The 26,573-nt window shown below is 33.2% G+C and overlaps 1 protein-coding gene across 2 annotated transcripts; it reads left to right on the plus strand.

Moving 5' to 3' along the window:
- Positions 1-3,832: 3,832 nt before the first annotated feature.
- On the plus strand, positions 3,833-16,811 carry LOC148191700 (uncharacterized). Of its 2 annotated transcripts, XM_088099948.1 has the most exons (8): positions 3,833-6,885; positions 7,685-8,261; positions 8,609-8,943; positions 14,882-15,020; positions 15,823-15,995; positions 16,088-16,165; positions 16,321-16,414; positions 16,541-16,811. In XM_088099948.1, exons 1-8 carry the CDS (start codon positions 3,868-3,870, stop codon positions 16,549-16,551), a joined length of 4,425 nt encoding a protein of 1,474 aa, XP_087956074.1. In that variant the 5' UTR covers positions 3,833-3,867; the 3' UTR covers positions 16,552-16,811. The 2 variants fall into 2 exon arrangements, with proteins under 2 accessions (XP_087956074.1, XP_087956073.1); XM_088099947.1 differs by having other exon boundaries at positions 16,321-16,811.
- The last annotated feature ends 9,762 nt before the right edge of the window (positions 16,812-26,573 follow it).

A 26,573-nucleotide genomic window follows, 5' to 3' on the forward strand; every position in this document is an offset into this window, starting at 1 on the left:
GATCGTCCACTTCTCGCTGGCCGAGCGTGCTCTGTAAGCGTCCTGGACGAGCGTCCTCTTCTCCTGGGCGAGCGTCCGCTGAGAGTCTTCTTTGAACGAGCGTCCTCTGCACGTCCTCGCTGGACGAGCGTCCTCTCGTGAGTCCACACCGGACGAGCGTCCAATTCTATCTGAGCGACCGTCCTCTCATGCGTGCACATTGAACGAGCGTCCACCTTTCTCTGAGCGAGCGTCCTCGGGCGTCCACACTGGGCGAGCGTTTCTGCATGTGTGCTTGTTCCTTGTGTTTGGTTCAGCCCTACACATTGTTGGAGACTCTTCCAAGCTCATTATTAGCTACAAAATAAGAGATTATTGAAGAAAGTACAACGAAGTAGCCTAAAACACAATTATTCAGAAAACAAGACAAAAGAAGAGGATTAAACATGTTATAAGTTATAAAGGAGTTGATTTTGCTACTAAAATGATATTTAGATAATGGTAAAAATTAGCATTATCAACGTCTAAAGGGGGATTTGACGTTTGATTCGAAGGGGGGGGGGGGGGGGGGGGCGATGTGTATGTTGTAAAAAAAAAATTAATATTGGCGTTTAAAATGAGATATTTTCGAACTTTTTTGACGTTTGATCTAGGGGGAAGGCGACGTCTAAAGGAGGATTTGACGTCTGATTTGAGGGGCTAATGTTTATGTCGTAAAAAAAATTAATATTCGCAAATTTTGGACCTTTTTGACGTCTGATATGGGGGGATCAACGTTTAAAGCTTATTTGATGTCTGATACTAGAGGAATCGACTTCTATAATGATGTTTTATTTACAAAAATGCCACCGGTCATTTTTTATGTTGGATTTTCATTCGTCAGACGTTAAACGCGTGACGTTAAACACTATTTATGCACTAGTGGTATTGAAGGGAGAAACTAGAGCAAATGTCTCATTGTAGTCGATTCCTTGTTGCTACGAGTAGCCTTTGGCAACTAAACTTGCTTTGTGTTTTTGTATAGTTCCATCATTGACCTTTCTTTTATATATTCATTTTACTCTAATGATGTCTTTTCCACGAGGGCAGTTTACGAGTTCCCAAGTGTTATTCTTCTCAATCCTTTTAATCTCTTCTTTCATAGCCATGACCAATACTTCTTTCTTTGATGCTTCTTCATAATAGTTAGGCTCAATCATGACCATAATTGCAAGTTTCGTATATATGTCTACCAAATATCTTACTCATCTTGGAGTGGATTCAGGTGAAGAATCTTATTGTTGTGGAGGTGGAGAAAGCGTACCTAAATGTTTTGCCTCTTCTTGAGTTTCTTCTTGAGATTTTTGCACTCGAACTAAAATGTTGCTTTTAACAACTTTTTCTTCTTCCCAATTCTAAGAAGCATTTTCATCAACTTCAATATCTAGTCTAATGATAAGCTTTTTTGCTTATAGGTTGTAGACTCAATAGACTTTTAACTATATCCCAAGAATATTCCTCATATAGTCTTGTCTTCAAGCTTGTGCGTCTTTTGATCAGGAACATGTATGTAGCAGGTAGATCCAAACACTCGTGTGCCACTAGAAGATTCTTGATTGGTGAATAAGAGTTTCTCCTGATTATGTTCTTTCGCAAGTTTGCTTGATTATTTTTATTACAAAGATATCTCTTTACGTGACCAAATTTCTTAGAGTATTGACATTTAAGTTTTCCATGATGCCAACAATCCTTTTCCAAGTGACTTGTTTTTTACAGATGCCACATGGAGGATGTTTTCCTTGACAAGTCATAAAGAAACTTTTGGAATTTTCTTTATTTCTAGAAATTTCTCCCCTACTTTTATTTCCTTCATATTTTTTATTTCTAGAAAGAATGTGATTACTAGAAAGAATTGGCAACGCAAATTGACATCTCAATTTTATGCATAAATGATTAAGGAGTTTAAAAGTTTCATGGAAAAATAATTTCAAACGACCAACTTGGGACACATTCCTTAGATTGGAAGTCAAACAACTTGAGACAGGTAACTTTGTGTCTCAAGAGCCGAAGAAATCTTAAGCTTTTCAGATGACAAGTTGCAACCTAGTTTTAACCCTAATGGAACCGAGTACAAAGCTTTCAAATTTAAATGGTAGAGACTGTGCTAACAACTATCGAAGTTTGGTTGGAAGCCGTCATTACTTGACAAGTACAAGGCTGGAAATACTATTAAGAGTTGGAATAGTAAGTCGGTATATAGAGGAGCCGAACTACACACATTGAAAAACACTGAAAAGGATATTGAGGTATGTGCAAGGAACAATGTCACTCGGGTTATACTACACTAGGTCAGACAACTATCGACTAGTAGGATACTCAAACATTGATTGGTGCGAAGATGTAGATGATCAGAAAAGAACATTCGAGGATGTATTCTTTCATGAGAACACAACCTTTAATTGGCTCTCAAAGAAAGAACCCGTTGTGACATTTTCTACATGTGAAGTAGAGTATTGCAACATCATTGAGTCTTTGTCATGTAGTATAGCTTAGAAATCTTCTAAGAAAAATGGAGCAAAAACAAGAAAGTGAGACTATAATTTCGAGTAGATAACAAGTCACCTATATAGAGTTGGTAAAGAACCTAGTTAACCATGAGAGAAGCACGTACATTGATGTGAAATTTCATTTCATCTGAGAATAAGTGAAGGAAGGCAACATGGATCCACTCAATTTCATTTCATCTCAGAATACGTGAGAGGGTGCATGTGGGAAGTCGTGATCAAATTGCAAATTTGTTTACAAAGTCATTGGCTATTGTGTTGTTTAATAATTACAAAAACCTGATCGAAATATAGGATGGAAGAAGTATTTAAGTTTATGGGAGAATTTTGTTAAAGAGGGGTTATTCAACATATTTTATAGGTAATTAATTTGCTTAGGAGTTTTGTCTGGGAGTTAGCAATTTAATGTATTGGTTAATAGGAATCTTATGTCTACGTAGGAGAGTCTAAGAATTGGAAATGATAAAAAAGAAAATTAGAGTCTATAAATTGTAATGTTTTGTTTACATTGAAATATATCTGAAAAGTGAATAAATTTATTCACATAAAGCTTGTTTTTCTATCAAAAGTATCTCATATTATTTATCATTAGTCTCTTTAGGCTTTAATACACTCCGAGAAAATATAAAATATTTTACCATTTCCAACATCTTCAGATAAACAAATATGACTACATAGTTTATATAATATTTTTTCTCACTAGTTAGGTTATAAAAAAATATAGGGAAAATTCATAAAGAATTCGTATGCTATAGAATATAGAGGAATACTTGAACTTCCAACATAAAGTTCATATTTATAGTTGGATCTACATAGGGACAATGAAGTCGTTGCTTCTCTCTATCCTCCTCCACATTGTGTGGGTTATTTATTCCTACTAGAAGTTCCATTCGCCATCATTGAGATAGCAAGTCACCAACCTCTCTTATCTACAAAGGTTTTCCCCGTCCTTACCATGTCGAAAACCACCAACATCTTCAATGTTGAGTAGTCCTATGTCGACCTTAACCTCCTTGCCTCCTTCGAGATTTACAATGTTGAGCTCCTCATCCTAATTATGTTATGCACGAGTTATATTGCACATTTCGAATGTTGCCGTTTGCAAGGTTCCAATTGGTACTTAAGGAATCAATGAAGAAAGTATGCTAGATTCATACAGTGGTACTAATATGAATTAACTAATAGCATTACATGTATCCATTAAATGGATTTATACATTATATTTGTTAGGGTTATAAATATTTCACTTTTGTCGATAATGAAAATGTATTATAGTTTTTCTTTAATTTATTGAAAAAATATGATTTTATTATAAATTAAATTTCTTGTAATTAATTTGATTTAGATGGTGAGCATTGTATCTGATTTGGCAAAGTCAAATCTGGAGAAATTGATTAATGCAACAGTAGAACGATCACGTTATATTTGTTGCTTCACATGCATTACTGATAACTTTGAAAAGCAAAGGGAAAATTTGAAAGCAAAAAAGAAAACATGGGAAGAGTCTGCTAGAGTGGCAACTAGAAGAGGTGATAATATACGAGAAGACTTCACACTTTGGCAAAAGCAAACTAAAGAACTTATTGAAGAAAACACCAAAAAGAAAGTGACATGTTTCTTTGGATGGTGTCCTAACTACAAATGGCAATATAGTAGGGGGAAGGAATTGGAAAGTAAGACAAAGGAGATTAGAAGACTTGTTGAATGCAACTTTGAAAATGTTGGAATCACTCGTGATGTTCTTGACATTGAATATCACTCTTCTCAAAACTACATTTCATTGGAAAGTAGAAAGTTGAAATTTGAAGAACTTTTTAATGCCTTGAAAGATGACAACAACTATATGATTGGATTGCAAGGGATGGGGGGCACAGGAAAAACAACATTAGCAATAGAGGTGGGTAAGGAGCTTAAGAAGTCAAAATGTTTTAATCAAGTAATTGATACTACAATATCTAATACCCCTGATATAAAAAAGATTCAAGATGATATTGCAGGACCATTAGGACTGTCATTGAAGGATTGTACCGAATCAGAGAGGCCTAAAAAGTTGAAGGATAGATTAACCAATGGTGAAAAAATTCTTCTGATTCTAGATGATGTGTGGGGAGATATCAATTTTGAAGAAATAGGTATTCCATTTAAGGGCAACCATAACAATTGTAGAATTCTTGTAACAACCCGCAATATGAAGATATGCCAACAAATGGACTGTGACAAGACAATTGAACTTCATATCTTACCTGAGAAAGAGGGATGGATATTGTTCCAAAAGTATGCTGGTTTAAGTGATAATTCCTCTAAAAGTATTCTTGATAGAGGTCGCAAAATTTCGAAAGAGTGTAAAGGATTGCCAATTGCAATTGCTTTTATTGCTCGTAGTTTAAAGGGTCCACGACCTCTGGAAGAATGGGATGTAGCCTTAAAATCCTTACAAAAGTCCATGCACGTACATGATAATGAAGATGAAAGTCGGAAAAAAGTTTATACATGTCTAAAGTATAGTTATGACAATATGAAGGATGAAACAGCTAAGAAATTGTTCCTTTTATGTTCTTTGTTTCGAGAAGATGAAGAAATATCTGAAGAACTTTTAGTCAGACTTGCTAAAGGAGCAACTCTCATTGACAAAATTGATGACGATGACAGTTACGACGAATGTCGTAACAAAGTTATTGTAGCAAAATATAAACTCATAGATTCATGTTTACTTTTGAATTGTAAATCTGGAAGAGTAAAAATGCATGACTTGGTTCGTGAAATGGCTTTGTGGATAGCTAACGAGGAGAATGTGGCAGTGAATACATCTAAGAAGAATGAAATGACAAAGGTTGAAAAAGGGAAGGATATTAAATATTTATTATGTGAAGGAAAAATCAAAAATTTATTTTCCTCGAAGTTTGATGGATCTAAACTTGTTATTCTTATTGTCTACATGAAGACACATCATCATGTGGAGGTCCCAAATTCATTCTTTGAAAACATACCAGGGCTTCAAGTTTTGATTTTATCAAATAGATTTGTACCTGAACATAGACCAAGGTTATCATTGCCTCAGTCAATTCAAAGGTTGACCAATATCAAATCTTTATACCTCAAAAAATTCAAATTAGGTGACATCTCGATTATTGGAAACCTACAGGCCCTTGAGACTCTCGAGTTGGTTAGATGTAGGATGGATGAATTGCCTAGGGAGATTGGAAAACTGGTGAATCTTAAATTATTGAAGTTGCATTATTGTCATTTTGAAAGGAGCAATGTATTTGAAGTGATTAGAAGTTGTTCTTCATTGGAAGAGTTGCATTTATTAACCAATAAAATTTTTAAAGATTGCCATCTACAGCTTCCTAACTATCAAAGGTTTTGTATAGTGGAACATAGCTTCGGGGAATATGTTTACCCTGAATGGTTTTTAAGGAATTCCCTGCATGTGGATAACGCTATGAAAATTTTTTCTCAGAAGACATTGAAGAATCTAGTTCAAAAAGCAGAAATTCTTAGATTAAGTGGACCTCTAGGAGTATGGAAAAATCTCATACCTGATATTATTTTTCCTGAAGATGAATCTACGAGTAATCTAATGGAGATTGAATTGGCAGATAATTCACAACTCACATGCCTAATTGACAATAATGATTCTCTTGTGCAAAGTGCCTTATCCAACTTGGTGATGCTTAGACTTGAAAGAATGAAAAATTTGAAAGAAATATGCAAGATCTCCCTCTGCAAACTTAGATGCTTGTGTATCTTGCATTGTCCAATGTTGACATCTCTTTTTGAGTTGTCGACGACACAAAGCCTATCGTCGTTGGAGACATTGCGGATAGGTAGTTGTGAACAATTGAAAAGTATAATAAGAGATGAAAACAAATGGAAAGATTCTGGAGAAGAAATAGTTGATACTCATAATAATAACAAAAGTACTATTTCAATATTTCCAAATTTAACCACTCTTCATGTCTCCGAGTGTCACCTGTTACAATTTGTACTTCCGGTGACTCAAAAAATTCCAAAACTTGAAGATACTAGAATAGGCGACTGTGATGGGCTAAAATACTTATTTGGCCGATACCAACATGAGCATGAAGAGGAAGATTTACATCAAGAATTAAAAGACGTCATAATAAAAGATGTTTATCTATGGAACTTGCCTAATTTTGTGGACATTTTTCAAAAATGTGATGAGTCCTTGTGTTCATTAGTGAAGAAGTCAACTTCCAAAGATGAGAGCAAAGGACAAATCGAATCAAAGTTCATAAAATATAAGGTGTTACATTGGATCCATAAATATAAAAACAAATGGAGAACTACCAAAATTCCTTTCGATTCCAAGGATCAATTGCAAGACTCTTCTCTCTCAATGGTAACCTTCTAACTCCTCTTTATCTTACATGTTTTGTATTTTTTATGCTTATATTTTATCTGAACATAAAGGTTTAACATTTTTATATAATTATGACTAATCATATAACAATCTCATCTCATCTCAATTAGGTTAACATTATGTTAATATTTTATTTGTGTTTAAAATTGAAAACACTCTTTTAGAAATAAATTTCCTAAACATGATATTATTAAACTTTTGATACGCAACAATAGATAGCTAATGGCTGAAATTTGAAAAATTGAATATTTTATTTATAAAACATTCTGTGGAGGAATTAAACATTTAGTTATTTAATTAACGCAGGTAAGTTATTCGTAATACATTGTTACATGTGTCAAACACAATTTTTATTATTCATGTAAACAGTTAACATGTAATAAAACTAAATTCTTTATTCTTTCAGAATAAAATTATTTAACAATGACGTCAGTTGTTTGAAAATGAGATAAATTTAAAGCACGATATTGTATAATTACGTAGTATTTTACCAAAAATATAAAATATTCATTCGTAAAATGCCACATGTGTTTTCTCTTTTCTCTTGTCTGAAGCATCATTAAAAAACTAATAAGATAATAATTCAATTTTTGAAGATGCATATATATACGATCGAAAAGGATGAGGCCATTATATTTTTTTCGCATGTTTATTAGTAATTAAGTTGACTTCTGAATCTTGTTATTGGAGGAATGTGTTAAGAGAAGATAGATTTATTGTATAGTTTGGGTGGGAGCATGAGGCATTTTCTGACTATGGTGAACACTTGTACTTGCAGGTAAATGAGCCCAATGCAAATGATGTGATTGCACAAGAAATGATTGTGGAACTGGTAAATTTGAATGATACATCCAAGATTCTTTTCACTCTACAAAACGTTACTGTGTTACGTATTGAGAGTTGTGAAAAAGTTGAAGTACTATTTTGTGCTTCTATGCTGGAATGCTTACCATATTTAGGGGCACTTAACATCTATAGATGCAATGAATTAAAACAGATAATTGATGAGGATGCAAAGAATCAGAGAAAGCCATTTTTCCCAAGGCTGAAAGCACTTATCATAAGAGAATGCAACAAATTGAAATGCATCTTTCCCGTTTCAACTTCCAAAATGGTACCCATGTTAGAAGCTCTGTTAATCATGGAAGCAAGTATGCTAGAGGAAGTATTCGAGGGAAACAGTGATGAAAAGGTTGAGATTCCAAATCTGAAAACTGCAGGCTTTGTTGAACTTCCAAGCCTTCGCCAGAAGATTGAATTTCTTAGCGTAAAACATTGTTTGGTGAGGAATTGTCCAAAACCGTACATCTCTTCATTCCCTCAAGATCTCAAACATTTTTCATATTCTTTGACAGGTACTATATGCGATTTTTTAACACATTATGCATTGGTTTTTCATTAGTTTTACTAAAGATATCACAAGCTTGGAATAATAAAAAATCATTATTATAATTATTTAAAAAAATATGTAAAAGGTCTAAAATGTTGTTAGTATAGTCATTAACTACAAACGATCTAAATATTGTAGAAATATAACTAATTAATGCAAGAATTTAAACTATTTTTTATTTAAAAGATAACATATATATATATATATATATATGTTTAGAATTTAACTTTAAAATTATGATTCTTAAGCGCACACATTTTATTTTATTCTTGTTAGTACTTTTTGAATAGGGTGTTACTATCTTTTCTGTAGAATATTTCAAAAATCAGAATCTCGATGAGCAAATAAGTGGAGCTCTTGGTAATCTTAAACCCGAAGAGATTGGCAATGAGAATCCAAGGAGAGAAGACTCTGGAATTGGGACTGAAGTTGAAGCAGCATCATGCAGAGGGAGTGAGTTAACTTCATCACAGAACAATGCAAACCAATCTACTCTTGCCAAGATTGATGAAGACAACAAACAACGTGAGGATGTAGTGAAAGAAAGAAAAGAAAGAGTAGAGGAAGAACAACAAATTGTTGTTGGAAAAGCTTCATCAATGCCAATATCACCAACAGATTTTCCTCTAGATAAAACACATTCACCAGTAAGTTTCTTGTTTTAGTTCAATGAGCAATTAACATACAAAATCGTATCTGATAAACCAACAACATGACACACTAAGAAAATGATACTTCTCGCATAAATTTTATTCCAATAGTGTAAATACCATTACGCTACGCACATAATGGGTAAATCATAATAGGAAACAAAAGCAGTATTTTTAACAACTTAAAAAAAAATACTCGTAACATCTCATTTTTATGGCTAATAAAATAAAACATTTTCATAACTAATAGTATAATAGTATATTACTATTGTTATCCTATAAAGTATAATTGTATTAACATAACATATATGTTGGGTATCAGTCATACAGCACAAGCACACACAACTAAAATAGAGAAGACAAAATACTGATAATAGACAAAAAAGGAAATTTTATACTAGTGGAAGAAATTTACAGCACCTCTCTCTTTCACTAAAGAACTTCTCAAAATTATGAGAATACAAGAAATGAGAGAACAAAGGAGAGAATGAGATGTATAACAAAGGGGGCAAGGGGTTTCTTTTATAGCCACCAAGCCATACCCCTTTACAAGTTCCCACCAATGTGGGACTTCATTTCTCACAATCTCCCACTTGAAGATTTTGATGAAACTAATGAAATCTTCACACCATCTTTGCCTTCGTGTTGCTTGTTCTTCTGATAAACTTCAGTAGAATCGAATTAACGTAAATATGCCAATAACCTTTAACCTTTGACACCTAATTCTGATTCTCCGAAACACAATGCAACACCTGATCAATATTTCAATGCTCTCCACCTAAACCTGCCACGAACCTACTAACCACTCCCACTACTTGTGCAATGTCTGGTCTTGTACGCATCATAGCAATTATAAGGTTGTCCACCACCGATGCATACGGTACTCGAGACTTCTTCATCCTCTCCGCTTCACTGCTAGGACTCATACTTGAGGATAATTGATAGGAGATGGGGTAAAACTGGCTTCCACTCTTGCATGTTGAAGCGCCGCAAGACTTTCAGTAAGTTTTACTTCTGAGAAAGCCAAATCTTCCTATCTTTTTCTGTCTCGGTGAATTTGCATCCCTAAAATATTGTTTACCGGTTCCAAGTCCTTTAATATCAAATTCCCTAGCCAATTGTGCCTTCACTTATATCCGAGGCTAATGATAAAGGAATCAAATCTCTTATACTAACACCTTAGCGCCTGCTTTAAACCGTATAGAGATTTGTTCAACCTGCAAACCAAGTTTTCTTGTTCTTCAAAGCCTTCTAGTTGGAGCATCATTTTATTCCTGCTTAACAATAACCTTGTGAGTGGTGGAACTCACAGGCAATACCCCTTCACATTGTTAGCATAGCCCAAGCACTTAATTCTTTCCCCAGTTTCAAGCTCGTGCTTTGGTTTTCTTGAACTGGTAACAACACATTTGACTTCCTCTTGATGTAATACACTTAAAATCCTGGAATAAACTTTGCTTCTCCTAGGAATAACTCCGGTGATTCCCTTACAACAGAATGAACTAAGTCTTCTTGTGTTTTCTTTTCTAGTAGTCAAACTAGTAAACCCTGATCTATGTTTAAGCCTGGGTACAAATTACGTTCTGCCTTGCAAACTTCACTTTGACATTTGTCCAAGTACGATGTCACGTCAACACCGCTTCTTCTTGACTTGTCGATGTAACCATTGCATTAGCCTTTTGCAACGTATCTCCCATAAGCATATGCCATGATCTTCTGAGCTTTTATGACTTACCAGATCTCCCTTCTTTCTCACAGAATATCTTCATCCTCTGAGGTATTTGCCATACAACCTTGTGAGGTTGATGCCTCAGAGTTCTTTATTCCACTCCTCTCGTGCCAACATTCTTTCTTGACATGCCCCCTCTTACCACAATTGTAGCATTTGAGATGCTTCTTACTTTGAGAAATATCATGGAACTCACTCCCATTAAACCCATATTTCATTGATTTTCCTTTCATCATCACCAAAGCTTGTGTTTGCTTTGAACTTTCCAGAATGTCTTCTTTGTTCCTTCGCCTGGATTCTCCTTCAAGAATTGCTCTGGCAACATCCTCAAAGTGTAAACAACCTTCAATATTATTATTCGTAATATTCATGATGAGTTGATCATACGAGTCGGGTAAACTCTGCAGTAGAAGCTTCGTGCGTTCATTTTCAACTATGTTGAAATCAACCGCTGATAGTTGGGCAAACAAAGTGTTCAGATGGTTGATGTGGTCCGTCACCATTGTGGACTCACTCATCCGGAGAGTGTAGAGTTTCCTCTTCAAGAATATTCTTGTGTGGAGAGACTTCACCTCATATAATTTTATGAGGGCATCCCAAATCTCCCTTGTTGTTTCTTTTTCCGCCACACTGGATAACATTGAATCTGCCATTGATAGGTGCAAATTCGCGATGGCATTGTTGTCAATTTCTTTCCACTTCTGCTCCGTCATTTCTGCGGGTTTTCCTTCAATTGCAGCTATGCAATTGTCCTTTCTCAAAATTGCCTTCATCTTCAATTTCCACAACGCAAAATTGTTGTCATTGAACCTCTCTATCTCGTATTTTGTTGTCATGGTTTTTAAGAACCGGCTTATGCACTTCTTCTCACTATGAATAGTATTGTCTACTGGAACAACACAGGTAGACCGTGAAGTAAAGAACCATGAAGTTCCCAGGAAAGAGAGGTGGGTCACAAACGGACACTCTTAAGTACCAAGTCTTTCCTAGCCAGAACTTTCCCAGACAGCACTTTCACTCTACTTTCTCATTTCTCCTCTACACCGCCGTTCATCTTAACGGGTCTCGCTTTTCTAGAACCCTTTGCCAAGAAGACTTTCGATATAGGGATCATTACCCTCGTCCGAGCCTTGGTCACCAACACCAACCATCGGCTCTGATACCACTGTTGGGTATCAGTCATACAGCACAAGCACACACAACTAAAATAGAGAAGAGAAAATACTGATAATAGACAAAAAAAGAAATTTTATACTTGTGGAAGAAATTTACAGCACCTCTCTCTTTCACTAAAGAACTTCTCAAAATTATGAGAATACAAGAAAGGAGAGAACAAAGGAGAGAATGGGATGTATAACAAAGGGGCAAGGGGTTTCTTTTATAGCCACCAAGCCATACCCCTTTACAAGTTCCCACCAATGTGGGACTTCATTTCTCACAATATATACATCTCAAACTACTATGTTCTGTTCTATCACAAAACTATACATTACAAAAATTACTATTTTCTATATAATCGGAGAGTTGGATTCTCATTATCTAAAGGTGTTTCTAGAAGTGCATTTTCATTTTCTTATCGTTAAGATGATCATTATTGAAAAAAAAGAGAATAAATTAATTTATAAAATAAACATCATACCTCAATAATCATATCATATAATCATATCATATCATACCTCAATACATTTCAAATAGATGTAAAACTATATACCACACATCAAAACACTCTTCTAGACTTAATTATTTAGATATCATGCAATGATGTTAGATTCAATGGAAATTGTGCACTTGTAGTGGCCCTTATTTCATTGTAAGGGCACTGTCAATAGATTACACCATATCACATATAAGGTTCCTGTCATAAGAACACTGATATTGTTTTTTATACTATAACCTTCTACTAATTTGACCCATCTTTATTTAACCTAGTGAAACATAAAGGTCCACATTATTTGGGCATATTCTCTACATAGGAAGGGAACCCAATAACCCAACAAATATAACACACAATGTCATACATATGTTTCCCACTTTCAACCAATCTTACCACATATAATTTAATACAATCTAAACATTTACAATGCATAATTTATTTTCCATTTCATTTGCATAATAAGTATATCGAAATGATGAAAAACATTATTGTAACCACAAACCTCTAATCCAAGATATCAATTGTCAAACTAAATATTCATATGTCTAGGACCACCTGTCAAAATTTTAGTTTGATTCAACGATTAATGAAGTAAGAATCCAAAATTTCCTAAGATGACTCAAAGCTAGAAAACCCAACTCGCGCAATGAGATATGAGCCCAACTATATAAAGGATTGACATTACTCTCTAACCAAAACCTTAAGGTAATGGGTTAATGAGTCTTTCATTTTTATATAGTGCTTTACTTTATCATTTCTATCCAATATCCAATGTGAGACTTAGACTCACTTGGATTTCCAACAGTTTTGCCCAGTAAGAAACCCTTCCCTGCCCCTTTGTCAAACTCAAATTTAGAACTTTCTTAACAATGTATAACCTCGTACATTGAGTTTGCATAATAAAGACAATAAAAGTCCTACAATTTGGGATAGTACCATCCATACCAAAGTTTATATCATGTTGTAAAATGTTAATTATATTTTATTGCAAAAGAATGACCAAGTTTCTGCTCTATAAATAGACCTTGCATTCATAAAAATCCACCAAATCAAGCTTTCTTTTCTCCTCTCTAGAGGAAACTTTATTCCTCAAGTTATCTTCTTAGTTTTTCTTTCTTTCTTTTCTTATCCTCTTTATATCCTGAGTTTATTTTTTTACTCTCTTGTAGAGTTTCTTGCTAGTTCTGAAATTCTAAGAAATGTTTTGGAAAGTTTCTGATATATCATAGAAGACTTGCACAATACAGTGTGGATAAGTCATTAAGGACAATGAAACTATACGCCTCAAAAAATACTGTTCGTGATTTTGTCAGTTTTTATACAACATATCATACTTTAAACCAATCAACTATGTTCCAATTATAGATTTAAAACCCCATTCTTAGCCAAAAGATCAATTCCATAATCTATCATCACAAGCATACCACAACACTAAGATTTAACATATTCATTATACCACATATCACAAAACTAGATTTTTCGTAGCTTCAACATACCACAAACTTATCTAACAATTCAATCAACACAGACCAAAAGAAAATCATAATTCTAGGCTCAAAATCAAAACAAAAGAGAATGAATTTCACATATGAAATAACTAAAATTAACTTCCATAACTTGAGAACAGAAACATCCCTTCTCACATTGTTACTCTCTTTAAAGCTATATTCTACACAAGAACTTATGAAAACCCCGATTAAAATTTTAAACATAACATCATGATAAGAAGAGCAACAGAGATTCACCAAGAACAATCTCCAATCACATGCATCACCCTAGGAGCACATGCACCACAAGGGCTAAAATGATTAAAAGAGGAAAAAAATGAAAACTTACTTTGTTATATACTCCTTGATCTAATAGTTATGTAGAGTTCATTGCTATGATCGATCCTGTGATCTCTAATAAAGATTGAGATTAGAATTAAAGAGAAATAATAGAGAGAAAACTTAAAGAAAAGGTTTAGAGAAACGACAATTTTATATAAAATGAAATTCAACTATTAAAAATATTTATATGACTTAAACCTTTTATAATTAAAATATTATACTATTCTCTTCTTGTAAAAATCACCACCACTCTAGGTTTTCACACAACTTATTTACATTTGAGTGATATCTTGCATTTGAAAAATAAACAGATCAAATAACGAGAGTTTATAGATAACGTGAATGATACTATTTCTGCTCACTCAACTAATAATAAATAAAAGTCATTAATACCAGTGCTATTTTTCAATTAAGGTATAATATACACGTCGCGTATATTGTTTATATTAACAACGAAAAACAAATGAGCAAAATAATGACATAAAATAATAGTTATGTCACTCATTTAAACAAAAAATAAAAATATAAGAATTTTGGGAATAAATTAAATTAAAATATTTAATAAAAATTAATAAAAAATACTCAAATAGTTACTGAGATTTTAATACTTTATTTACTCTTCATATTCCTCTAACATCATATACTATTAATGAATTATTACTAAATTGAATTTATAGACACTAATAACCTAAAAGATTAAGGTTTCAATAAATCTATATGCAGGAAAATGATGAAGAAGAAATGGCCATACCTTCTCCAAATCTTAACACGGAGCCTCCTATATCTAAAGATGTTAATGATGGAGATTTTCAGGGAACATCTAACTCAGTGTTTACCAATTCTCAAAATACTAATTCTACAGGTTCTGACTCTCTTTTTTCTACTTATTTTCTTTACTCAACATGTCTTGGGTACTCACCAAGCTGTGATAAAAAGTTTTAAAACTACCACATCGTAGTAAAACAATAACCTAACACATGTTTTCGGTTTTGGATTATAATTTTTAAATTGAAATTGAGTTTTAAAATAAATACGTTGGATCCACTTTTAAAATTACACAAATGTTATTTAAATACTACTTAGAACTATCATTTAGTGTTTGGATTTAGTATGCATATTGATATGATATTTAAATTATCATTTACAACTCTTACTATTATTATTGTATATAATTTTTTTAACCAATTGGTCAACTCATAGTCAGTCAAATTGAACTGTGTGCAATTTTGACCGCCCTAATTTTCGAAACATATTATATTTATGTAATTAATATTATTTTTAAATCATTAATTTTTATTTAAAGTTATTTTGTATTTATTTATTTATATTTTCTTCAGACGCATATTTTTTCTTTTGCATTCTAATTTATTTATTTTCTGGAAACAGATTATTTAAGACATTCATAATGCGATAAAGTAAAACTATTCTCTAGCATAGATGTTTTGTTTCATTTATGGTAACAGAGAGAAAAAAATACAAAGTAAAGAAGAAAAAAATTAACGAAAGAAAATAAGCAATTGAAGCTAGCTCGTAGGAATTATTAAAATATCATTTATAAACAAATACTCTTACACTTTTAAAAATATTATTTATAGTTAAAAGCACACACTTTTAATCTTGTGAATTACGTTGTGAGAGGTGTTTAATATTTATTATATGATCAGAAGCGACAGATCAACCTATAAAGAATATATTAACAGAGATAGCAGATGATCTTGACGAAGACTCTAAAACCACAGAGATTAGGAGTCAGAATGAAATGACAAAAGCAAAAGAAGACTTTTCAATTGATGTTAAAGCTGAGGTATTATCAGGAAATAACTTCACTTCATCGCAGGTCAACACAATCAATCTATTTCCGTTAACATATCTTACTGCAAATCACATTCAATCAAATACTCAATTTAATAACTCGTTTATTTTATGCAGGAAACAAAGAAAACTTGTGAAGACGGAACTGCATCACCATATGAGAAGACGATAGCGTTGTCAACTGATTCAGAATCAGTTAGTTCATTACTTCACTTATCAGTTACTTTTGAATGTAGTGAAATATTATATATATAACTTCCCATGCTAAAAACTAGTGTTGTTTGTTTTCTATTCATAAAATATAAAGAGATTGAAGCTGATGTTATGACGGATTGATTGAATCTATGTAGGAACATGGTGAAACTCAAATATCTGTACCGTTTTCAGTTGTGAATATAGAACTTGAAGATGTTGGTGTTGAAGACATTCAAAAAGCTTCTCCAGGTTACAAGAAGATCTCTTGTATTTTGTTTTATCCGCATATTAATTGTTCTACGAGAGATGACATATGAATTTGATCACTTGAATGTGTTTTTATTGTTTATCTTTTGAATGACATTTCCTTTTCAGAGAAACTTTGATTCTGCATTCGGAGGATCTTAAGCATCAACTTCAGGAACATTATCAGGCTCTTTGAGCACAAACTTGGCTATCTCATATTATTCTTCCGTTTCTTATTAATTTATGTTGGTTGCGTTGAAACTTTGTTCTTAGCTTATACTTTCCCGAACCTATCATCTTTTCTCAAATAAAACCATCATCGTTTGTTTGTTTTATTTTTGTTAATACATTTGGTCTTCGGATACATGTTATGCAGTATAAATTTCTTCTATTTGTTTTATTATGATTTTGTTCTTTATTTTAACTTTTAAGACATGGAAAATGCATATCATTACCATTGATAAAATTCAAGATTATCTTATTTGAGTTCTTTATCAAATTGATTTCAAACTTAAATCAGTCTTATTAGTCAAATTTTTGAGTTGAGGCCATCCAATATGTATTTGAGAAGGAAAAGGGAAACAAACTTTCTACATGGATACATCAATATGGGAATTGTCCTCTCACGCAGGAAGCAATAAGAGAAGTTGGATTTTTTTAAAATAATTTCTTACTGAACAACATGCTGCTAATGCCTCTAAAAGAAACATCAAAGATTATGTGTTACGTGTTCATTTACTCTTGCTTTCCAGCCATGGACTTAAAGTTGAATAAACAAAGTGTAAGACAAACACCAATAATATGATCTCACACTCTTCTCGGTCGATTCTACAACTCCAAAACACACTTCCTCCTGCATTCATATATATATATATATATATATATATATATATATATATATATATATATATATATATATATATCTTGTTGAGTCCGAGTCGAAAATTACTTAAAAAAGATACAATGTTAAAATCATTTCAAGCTTACGTAGTTAAAATATTAAACGTAAATTCAATGCAATTATCTACTATTATTCATCAAATTTATATTTATAAATTTTGAGGTAGACTTATAATTATTATCGGCCTAATTATAACTCAACGACTATTAAACATGCTTTATCTTTAATTATTCCATGCTATTGGTAATGTTGGTTTGTATTGACTGTTAGGTCATTCTCATGACCAATCGGTCATCCTATGTTGACCAACCAGCGAGTTTATATAGTACATACAGGTATTTAAAATTAAGTGAAATTTTGATAGTAAAAAAAATAAAAAAAATAAAATTAGCATCAATGTTAATAATATGACAATTAAAAGTATAATGAGATATTTCTTCATTGTTAGGAATTCAAATTTTATTTTATATTAACAAATAAAAAGAAAAAGTTTTGTGTGGTATTATTTGAATCAAGATGCGTTATATCATATTAATTACTATGATGACACTTCAAAGTTCAAATTTGAATTCAGATCCATTAGATTTTGGTCAATGGGTTTGTCAAAGACCTAGAATAAACTTTATTAGAAGATGAGATTCCAAAGAAAAATGTGGGCCAACAATAGAAAATTATAATGAAGAAAGTATTCAAAAATTGTAAAGAAAAGAAAGAGATGCTTTTCTTAGTTGGGAGCAATGCGTGTTGAAATAGATTAGTATTAAACCGTGGCCCAATCAATTATGAATAGTGGAATGGCCCAATAGCTCTTGGCCCGCAACGTGATTAAAGCCATCAGGGAAAAAGGAATGCGTGGACGTGGCAGATAACTCTGCGCGAAGGGAAGAGAGAGATCAGAGGTTCCAGAGGCTTCTTTCCAGGAGACCGAAGAAGACGATGGCAGCACGGTGGTCCGGTGGCGTCAAACGGCTAGGGTGCAGAAGAAGAAAAAGGAGAGAATGAAGAGACAAGTAAGTAAAACTAATCCTTTCTTCTTCTCTTGTTATTTCTTGTAATCACTGTATTTTCATATATTGAAGACGTAAAAGGAGAGCTCTATTTATAGAGCTCTTGAAAACAGAAAGCAGTTAGGCAAAAATAACAGAAACCAAAAACTAAAGAAGAAATGGACTTCGGTTCATATTACAGTAAAAAGAATCAATAATGATTCTCAATAGCCTCCCCTCAAACTGGACAGTGTATGGTCACAAGTCCAAGTTTGGGAATAATAGACTTGAACTTGACGCGGTGAGGGAATTTGGTGAAGACATCAGCAAGCTGCTCATCGGATCTCACTGGAAGAAGAGTGAGGAGACGTTCCTGGATTTTCTCACGAACAACATGGCAGTCAAGCTCAATATGCTTGGTGCGTTCGTGAAAGCTCTGGTTGTGAGCTATGTGTCTTGCGGATTTGTTGTCGCAGTATAAGGCAGGGATCCCTGATACTTCAATTTTGAGGTCCTGTAAGAGGTAGCAAAGCCACTGTATTTCACATACAGTGGCTGCAAGTGCCCTGTATTCAGCTTCTGTGGAAGATCTGGAAACAGTCTTCTGCTTCTTAGACTTCCATGAAATGAGAGAGGATCCTAGGAAAATGCAAAACCCTGTAGTGGATCTTCTGGTATTAGGGCAAGTAGCCCAGTCAGAGTCACTGAAGCCTTTCAGTTGCATAGGAGAGTCAGCAGCAAAAAATAGCCCTTCAGAAGGCTTAGATTTAATGTACCTAAGAATGTGCTGAATAGCACGATAATGGTAGTCAGTGGGTGATTGCATGAACTGACTAAGCAAATTAACAGAAAAGCACAAGTCAGGTCTAGTATTTGTGAGATAGAGTAACTTCCCTATTAATCTTCTATAGGGGCCTGGATCATCCAGGTAGCTGTCCATTTTGTATAATGAAGTTGTATCACTTAGGAAAGGAGTGGAGGAGGGCTTGCATCCCAACATTCCTGTCTCTTCCAGTATGTCCAAAGCATACTTCCTTTGGCACAAATGAATGCCTTTCTTTGATCTAGCCACTTCCAATCCTAAAAAATACTTGAGTTCTCCAATATTCTTTATTCGGAATTTCTTGTTTAGGAGTTCCTTTATGGAGTCGATTTCCATCATAGAATTTCCTGTCAAAACAATGTCATCTACATACACAAGTAGAGCAGTGAAACCTGTAGGGGTTGTTTTAGTGAATAAGGAGTGATCGGATTTAGACTGAGTGTAGTTAACAGATATTAGGAAGGAAGACAGTTTTTCAAACCACTGCCTGCTAGCTTGCTTCAAGCCATACAAAGACTTTGTTAGTTTGCAAACCTGCCCTTTATTGTAGTTAGTCAAACCTGGAGGCGGCTCCATGTACACTTCTTCATTAAGATCTCCATGGAGGAAAGCATTATCCACATCTAGTTGATGTAGAAACCAATTGTTTGAGGCAGCTAGAGCAATGAGTAGTCTGACCGTGGTGAGTTTTGCAACAGGAGAAAAAGTGTCAAGATAATCAATTCCCTCCTTTTGTGTGTAGCCCTTTGCCACTAGGCGAGCCTTGAATCTCTCAATGCTACCATCCGCTTTATATTTCGTCTTATACACCCACTTACATCCAATAGCAGTCTTTTCTGGGGGTAGCTCTGTTAGAACCCATGTGTTATTATCCTGCAGAGCTTTGATCTCTCTTTGCATGGCCTCTACCCACTCATTCATGCCTTTTGCCTCACTGTAAGACCTAGGTTCCTTGCATCCAGTGACAGCCATGGTGTACTTTTGATGCTTTTCTGAAAGATTATCACAGCACAACAGATTAGATATCGGGTAAGGGGTTTTAAGGCTATTTTTCACAGATAGGGATTGATTGACCTGGTGGATGTAATCCTTTAGGTAGTCAGGGGTCTTTCTAGGCCTGTTAGACCTTCTGTACACTTGCATTTCCTGACTGTCTTCTGCACTGTCACTGCTGTCTGCATCAGCAGTGATTGGTTGTGTTGCTTCCTGGTCAGCTGCTCCATTATGCATGCCATCACCAGTGTAGATGTGGTCTTTAAAAAAATCAGTGAGTGAATCAACTCTGTCCCTTCCATTATCTGCATTTGGATTGTTGTCCTGTACATATTTGTAAGGAAAAACATCTTCATGGAAGACAACGTTCCTGCTTATAAGTAGTTCCTTGGTGTTTATGTCAAGCACAAGGTAACCTTTCACACCAGATTTGTAGCCCAGGAAAATTGCCTTTCGAGCTCTTGGGTCAATTTTACCTCTGTTTTGCTCAAGAGTGGAAGCAAAACACAAACATCCAAAAATTTTGAGGTTTAAATAAGTAGGAGGTGAATTATGAAGCAGATCATGGGGGGTTTTGTTATTAAGAGTGGGAGTAGGTAGCCTATTTACAAGATAAACTGCATGACTAACCGCATAGGACCAGTACGCATTGGGTACATTAGACTGAAAAAGCAGGCCACGGGTAACGTTTAAAATGTGTTGGTGTTTCCTTTCAACAACAGAGTTTTGCTCAGGAGTCTCAACACAACTTCTTTGATGGTTAATACCATGTAGTTTGTAGAAATCCACACACTTAAATTCAGGACCATTATCAGACCTAATGGTCTTAATCCCTTTGTTGAATTGGTTTTTAATTTTAATGACAAAGCTTTGCAATAAATCTCTAGTTTGACCCTTATTATTCATCAAAAAAATCCATGTGTGTCTACTGTAATCATCAACAATAGTGAGAAAATATTTATGCCCATGAACAGAGATAGTGTTAAAAGGACCCCATATATCACAGTGCACAACATCAAAGCATTCAGCAGTAGTAGAAGTACTCTTTTGAAATGACAGTTTTCTTTGTTTCATGACCCTGTCCCCTGGATGGCCTAGCCTATAGTGCCATAGGTTTACATCAGTTTTATTAAAAGAAAGAACATTCCTGGAAATATTTTCCTGATCCAGTTTAGGGAAACCCTACAGATAATAGAGCCCTCTCCAAGAATTAGCATATCCAATCATCTTCGAAGTGTGGTTCTCCTTTATCTGGCAAGTCTTAGATGAGAAAGTTAGACTACAATTCAAGTCTTTAATAAGACTTTGAACTGAGATCAAATTGAAATAGAACTCAGGAATATGTAAAACATTAAAAATAATGAGGTCCTCAGAGAATTTCACAGTACCAGCATGTCTAGCAATGAGAGTAGTATTGTTAGGCAATCTTATAGAAATAGGTTTAATTTCATGGTATGTCATAAAATTCATTTTATCATGTGTCACATGGTCTGTGGCACCAGTATCAATTATCCAGGAAGAGTTACCTTGCTTGTTTGCAATATCATTCCTCTGAATTTGATTAACTTTGTGAGTGGGCTCATCTTCTTTGTCTATCATTCTGAGTAGTTTCTGCATCTGTTCTGCAGTAATAGAGCCAAATATGTTGTCCTTATTTGTAATCTGTGTTTTCTGAGCTCCTTCGGGTTCAGTGGTATTCTGGCAAGCATGGGCAGAGCTCCATTCATTTTTTCTGTCTTGACTCCCTTCTCCTTTCTTGTACCAAGGTGGATACCCATGTTTAGAGTAGCACTCATCTACAGTGTGATTCATTTTGTTGCAATAGGAACACTGTTTGCCATAATTGGGATTTTTTCCTCTTCCTCTTCCTTGACCACGGGACCCATAGCCCCTTCCTTGTCCTTTCCATTGACTGTTTTTGTCAGCAGTGTTGGCCAAAACTTTAACATCGGCAGACCCATGCTTTTCCCGTCTCTCTTGCTGTATAATGAGGGAAAATACCCGATTGATGTTTGGGAGGGGATCCATTAACAGGTTCTGTGTCCTTACTGTATTGTAGGATTCATTCAATCCCTTTAGAAAGCATATCACGTGCTCCATCTCTCTGTATTTTAAGAAGGTTCTTGAAAGATCACAACTGCAAGGAATCTTGCAAGTACAGGTGGGTATGGGTCTTAAGAATTCCAATTCTTCCCAAAGAATCTTTAAGTCAGTAAAAAATTGACTCACTCCTCTTTCTCCCTGTCTAATGGAATGTATGTCTTGGAGTAAGTCTGAAATTTTGAAATGATCACCCTTGGAAAATCTTTCTTTTAGCTCATCCCATAATTCTTTTGCATCTTCCACATATATGACACTCTCGGCTATTTGTGGTGAAAGAGTCTTTGTTACCCAAGACAATATCATCATGTTGCACCTTTCCCATGCATCATATAGGATGTCATCCTTTTGGGGTTTCTTTATTGACCCATCAATGAATTTAATCTTGTTCTTGGACAGCAAAGCTCTTCTCATGCTTCTGCTCCAGGATGAATAGTTATTCTCACTTAAAGTTTGAGCAATGAGGGTGAGACCTGGGTTCTCTCCCGGGTGTAAGTAATAAGGACTGGAGGGGTTGTTGAAATCTGCCAGTTCCATGGAAGTTAAAGACTGAAAGAACAAACCCAGAAAATTTCAAGAAAATCAGTGGGGGTAGCGGAAGTAGAGTTGCTCTTGATACCATATTAAACCGTGGCCCAATCAATTATGAATAGTGGAATGGCCCAATAGCTCTTGGCCCGCAACGTGATTAAAGCCATCAGGGAAAAAGGAATGTGTGGACGTGGCAGATAACTCTCCGCGAAGGGAAGAGAGAGATCAAAGGTTCCAGAGGCTTCTTCCCAGGAGACCGAAGAAGACGATGGCAGCACGGTGGTCCGGTGGCGTCAAACGGCTAGGGTGCAGAAGAAGAAAAAGGAGAGAATGAAGAGACAAGTAAGTAAAACTAATCCTTTCTTCTTCTCTTGTTATTTCTTGTAATCACTGTATTTTCATATATTGAAGACGTAAAAGGAGAGCTCTATTTATAGAGCTCTTGAAAACAGAAAGCAGTTAGGCAAAAATAACAGAAACCAAAAACTAAAGAAGAAATGGACTTCGGTTCATATTACAGTAAAAAGAATCAATAATGATTCTCAATAATTAGTGTGAGATTCTAGAGTGTTCAAAGGTTTAATCTAAAAAACAAAGAGATTGAAGTTAAGTGTTGAATTTTAAGAATTGGAAATGATAAAAAAGAAAATTAGAGTCTATAAATTGTAATGTTTTGTTTACATTGACTCCTTGCTCTCCAGGGATGATTTCAGGTTTGTGTTCCATGTCAGCAATAGCTTCTCTGAGTTCATCCACTAAGGACTCATTTCTAAGACCAACAACTTGAGGCTTAAACGTCTTTATCTGCAGAGTGTAAAATATCTTGCACATGACATTTTTGTTTAAAGTTCTAAGAGATGAACATATATCAGTGCATTTGATGTTACATTTTGCTTTGAAATACAAGTCTTAATCATCCAAATGTCTGAACAATACAAATTTGATAACTGATAAACTCTCTTTTGATAATATTTCAAATTCACTGAAGTCACAGTGAAAGTTTCATTAGATGTTTGGAGTAAGGTAAGCAATTGTTACCTGGTCAGCAAGAAGAGTAATATTTGAGCCAGCAGCAAGTGACACTACTTTAAATCTTTCTGGAAACTCAGCCACTATACTCAGGGTCTACAAAATCAACAAGGGAAGATAATTAAGATTACTAGAAGAGGAAAATAGTTATATAATGAAATAAGTTATATAATGAAATAAGAATTATTGTACGGAGTGACTCCTAATTAGATGGCAAAAAAATCCATTATACATCAATAAAGGATAGTTGTAATCGGGAATATTTATTATTCTTGGATTATACAGATATTTTAATACTCATTTATAAACGGGTTGGATATGATATTATATTATCCGTATTCGTGGATATCCGTTATCTTCACAAAATAAATAAAAGATTTATATTTAATTAAATTAGTTTAATTAAAATTAAAAATAATTTATATTTTATAAAGTTAAATTTAATTAAAATTAAATTTTAATTTATATTTAATTTAATTTATATTATATTTTTTTTAATTTTATTTAAATTTTATTTTAATAATTTATAAAAATATATTTTTTTAAATATTTGTGGATATTCGTGGATATATATGAATATTAATGAATTTTAAAATATCTGCGAATATTTTTTAAGTGGATATGACACTATTCGTATCCGACCCGATCTGTTGTCATTTCTATCCCTGATAAAGATACGTGAAATCGTAAAATTACTTTTATTAATAGTATTTATGCACTCACAAATTACAAATTATAAGTCTTAAAAATCACAAGTTAAATAGTACTTATATTAAACAAAATTGCAGAACATTTTCTTTTATTATTTTATGTTTCAAACTTGTCTTTTTTTACTTTTATATTTTTTTTTTGTAAGGAAATTTTGTACTATTGCCCCCACTTGCTTAAATAAAGTGGTTCTGCTTTAATCTTACAAATATGTTATGAGCTTGTCCGTTTTATAAGATTTTCTTAAAAAAAAATAGTGGACAACTTCTTTCAGCACCTCCACAATTTTCTCTTGCATCTGTAAAAATTTTGTAGTTTAGATATAAATTATACATTTAGATTGAACAATTTCAAATATATTTTTTATTTTATTTTTCAAAAAATACAATCTAAAATAAAATATTATATTTTAAAATATAAATTATATAAAAAATTTATTTTGTATAATTTGAAATATAAATATATTATAAATTATACAATTTAATATATAATTTTTTATTTTGTCTTTTGAAATGCATAAATACAAAAGTTATATGAATATAAGTTCAATTCATGGGGCTCCAGGGACCCCTAATCAGTGAGTTTAAACTCTGAAAATTCTCTAACTTTTTATTTAGAAACACACAAGAGCATAAAAGTTGTTTAATGGTGTTATTAATAATAAGAAAAAAAAAGAGATATACTGCTATCATAATGATACATAATTAACAAAATATTTTGTCCTTTAAAAAATTAACAATAACCCTTTATGCTTACATAATATCATTATAAAAATTATATTATAAAATTGTTATCTATAAAGATAAATAGAGAATCTCTCTCTTTCTCTCTCTATATATATATACTTTATATGGATGTAAATTTATATATACCTGAGTTCCAATTGAACCAGTTGATCCTAAGACAGTAATGGGTTTGGGACCATCCCATGTCTTAAAATCAGAAGGTTCTGGAATAGCTGTTCCTGGCCAAGCTGGTGGCAGTGGTTGAACTGCAACAGAGCAATAAACTCTTCTTTCTACCGTTGTCTCACTCTCTTTTCTCTTCAAAGAAAAACTACCTAAGAACCAAAACAAATTAGCCTTTAAACAAAAAGCTAAGTATACTTAATTACAAGTTATTTTACTTTACTTAGTAATTAAAATCCTACTTCAATCACCAATTTGTAACAAAACATTTAGGCTATTTATTTACTATTTTTAGACTATTAATTTACCATATTTATACTATTTAGTTACTATATTTTTTACATTATCATTGGTGTCATAATAATATAATAAAATATTATCATCTAAAATCTTCAATCACTTTATTAAAACTAATAAAATATATTTTCTTAATTTACATACTAATTCCATTTTTTTAAAATTTTTGTACAAATCTCATTTTCATTTAAAAAAAGTTATATATAGAAAAATACCAACATAACATAATTTCAGTGGCACCATGTTGACGACTGTAGCAAAAATTTTCCAAACCGAAGTGTTTAAAATAAAATACTTTATTAAAAATTAATTTTCCAAATATAAAATAATATCTTAGAAAATAAACTCTTTAATATAAACTAATATGTTACAAAATAGATTGTTCTTTTAGTGGTCCTTCTCCTTTTTCAGAATAGACCCATGGGAGATTCTTAAATGCATAACCAGAAAATTGGGATTGAACTGTTTGGCCACACCCATTATTTTATTTATTTTGTCTTCATCCACAAAATTAGATGGAAAAGAGTTAAATGAGGAAAATATTTATTTTGTATTTTTAAAATATTTTTTAATTATTTTCTGTATTATATAAATTAATAATATTTCGATAAAAAATAAAAATGTTGTATTTCCTATTTTTTAACCCACGATCTCTCATCCAAACATAACAATAGTATTATGAAAAAAACAAAAGGAAATAAATCCGGCTCGCATTATCCTTACAAATTGTTTGGTAAATATAATAAAAGATATCTCATATATAAAATATTATATTTTTTATAAAAGAAATCGTCTTTCAAATGCACCACTTCAAAAGTATAAAAGGAAACTGATGTAAACGGAAGACTTCAATAGCAATGTGCACACATAACTTGTTTTATTAGAT

Source organism: Vigna umbellata, chromosome 10 (genome assembly GCF_029865625.1).
Source record: "Vigna umbellata cultivar VRB3 chromosome 10, Vumbellata_1.0, whole genome shotgun sequence".
In the NCBI taxonomy this organism is placed as follows: domain Eukaryota; kingdom Viridiplantae; phylum Streptophyta; class Magnoliopsida; order Fabales; family Fabaceae; genus Vigna; species Vigna umbellata.

Excerpts from the sequence above, each read along its gene's own strand:
- LOC148191700 (XM_088099947.1), top strand. The coding sequence starts at position 3,868 with ATGGTGAGCATTGTATCTGATTTGGCAAAGTCAAATCTGGAGAAATTG. Across the intron at positions 8,262-8,608 it reads TTTTTCATATTCTTTGACAG|AATATTTCAAAAATCAGAAT; the intron begins GTACTATATGCG and ends TCTTTTCTGTAG. Across the intron at positions 15,021-15,822 it reads TCAAAATACTAATTCTACAG|AAGCGACAGATCAACCTATA; the intron begins GTTCTGACTCTC and ends TTATATGATCAG.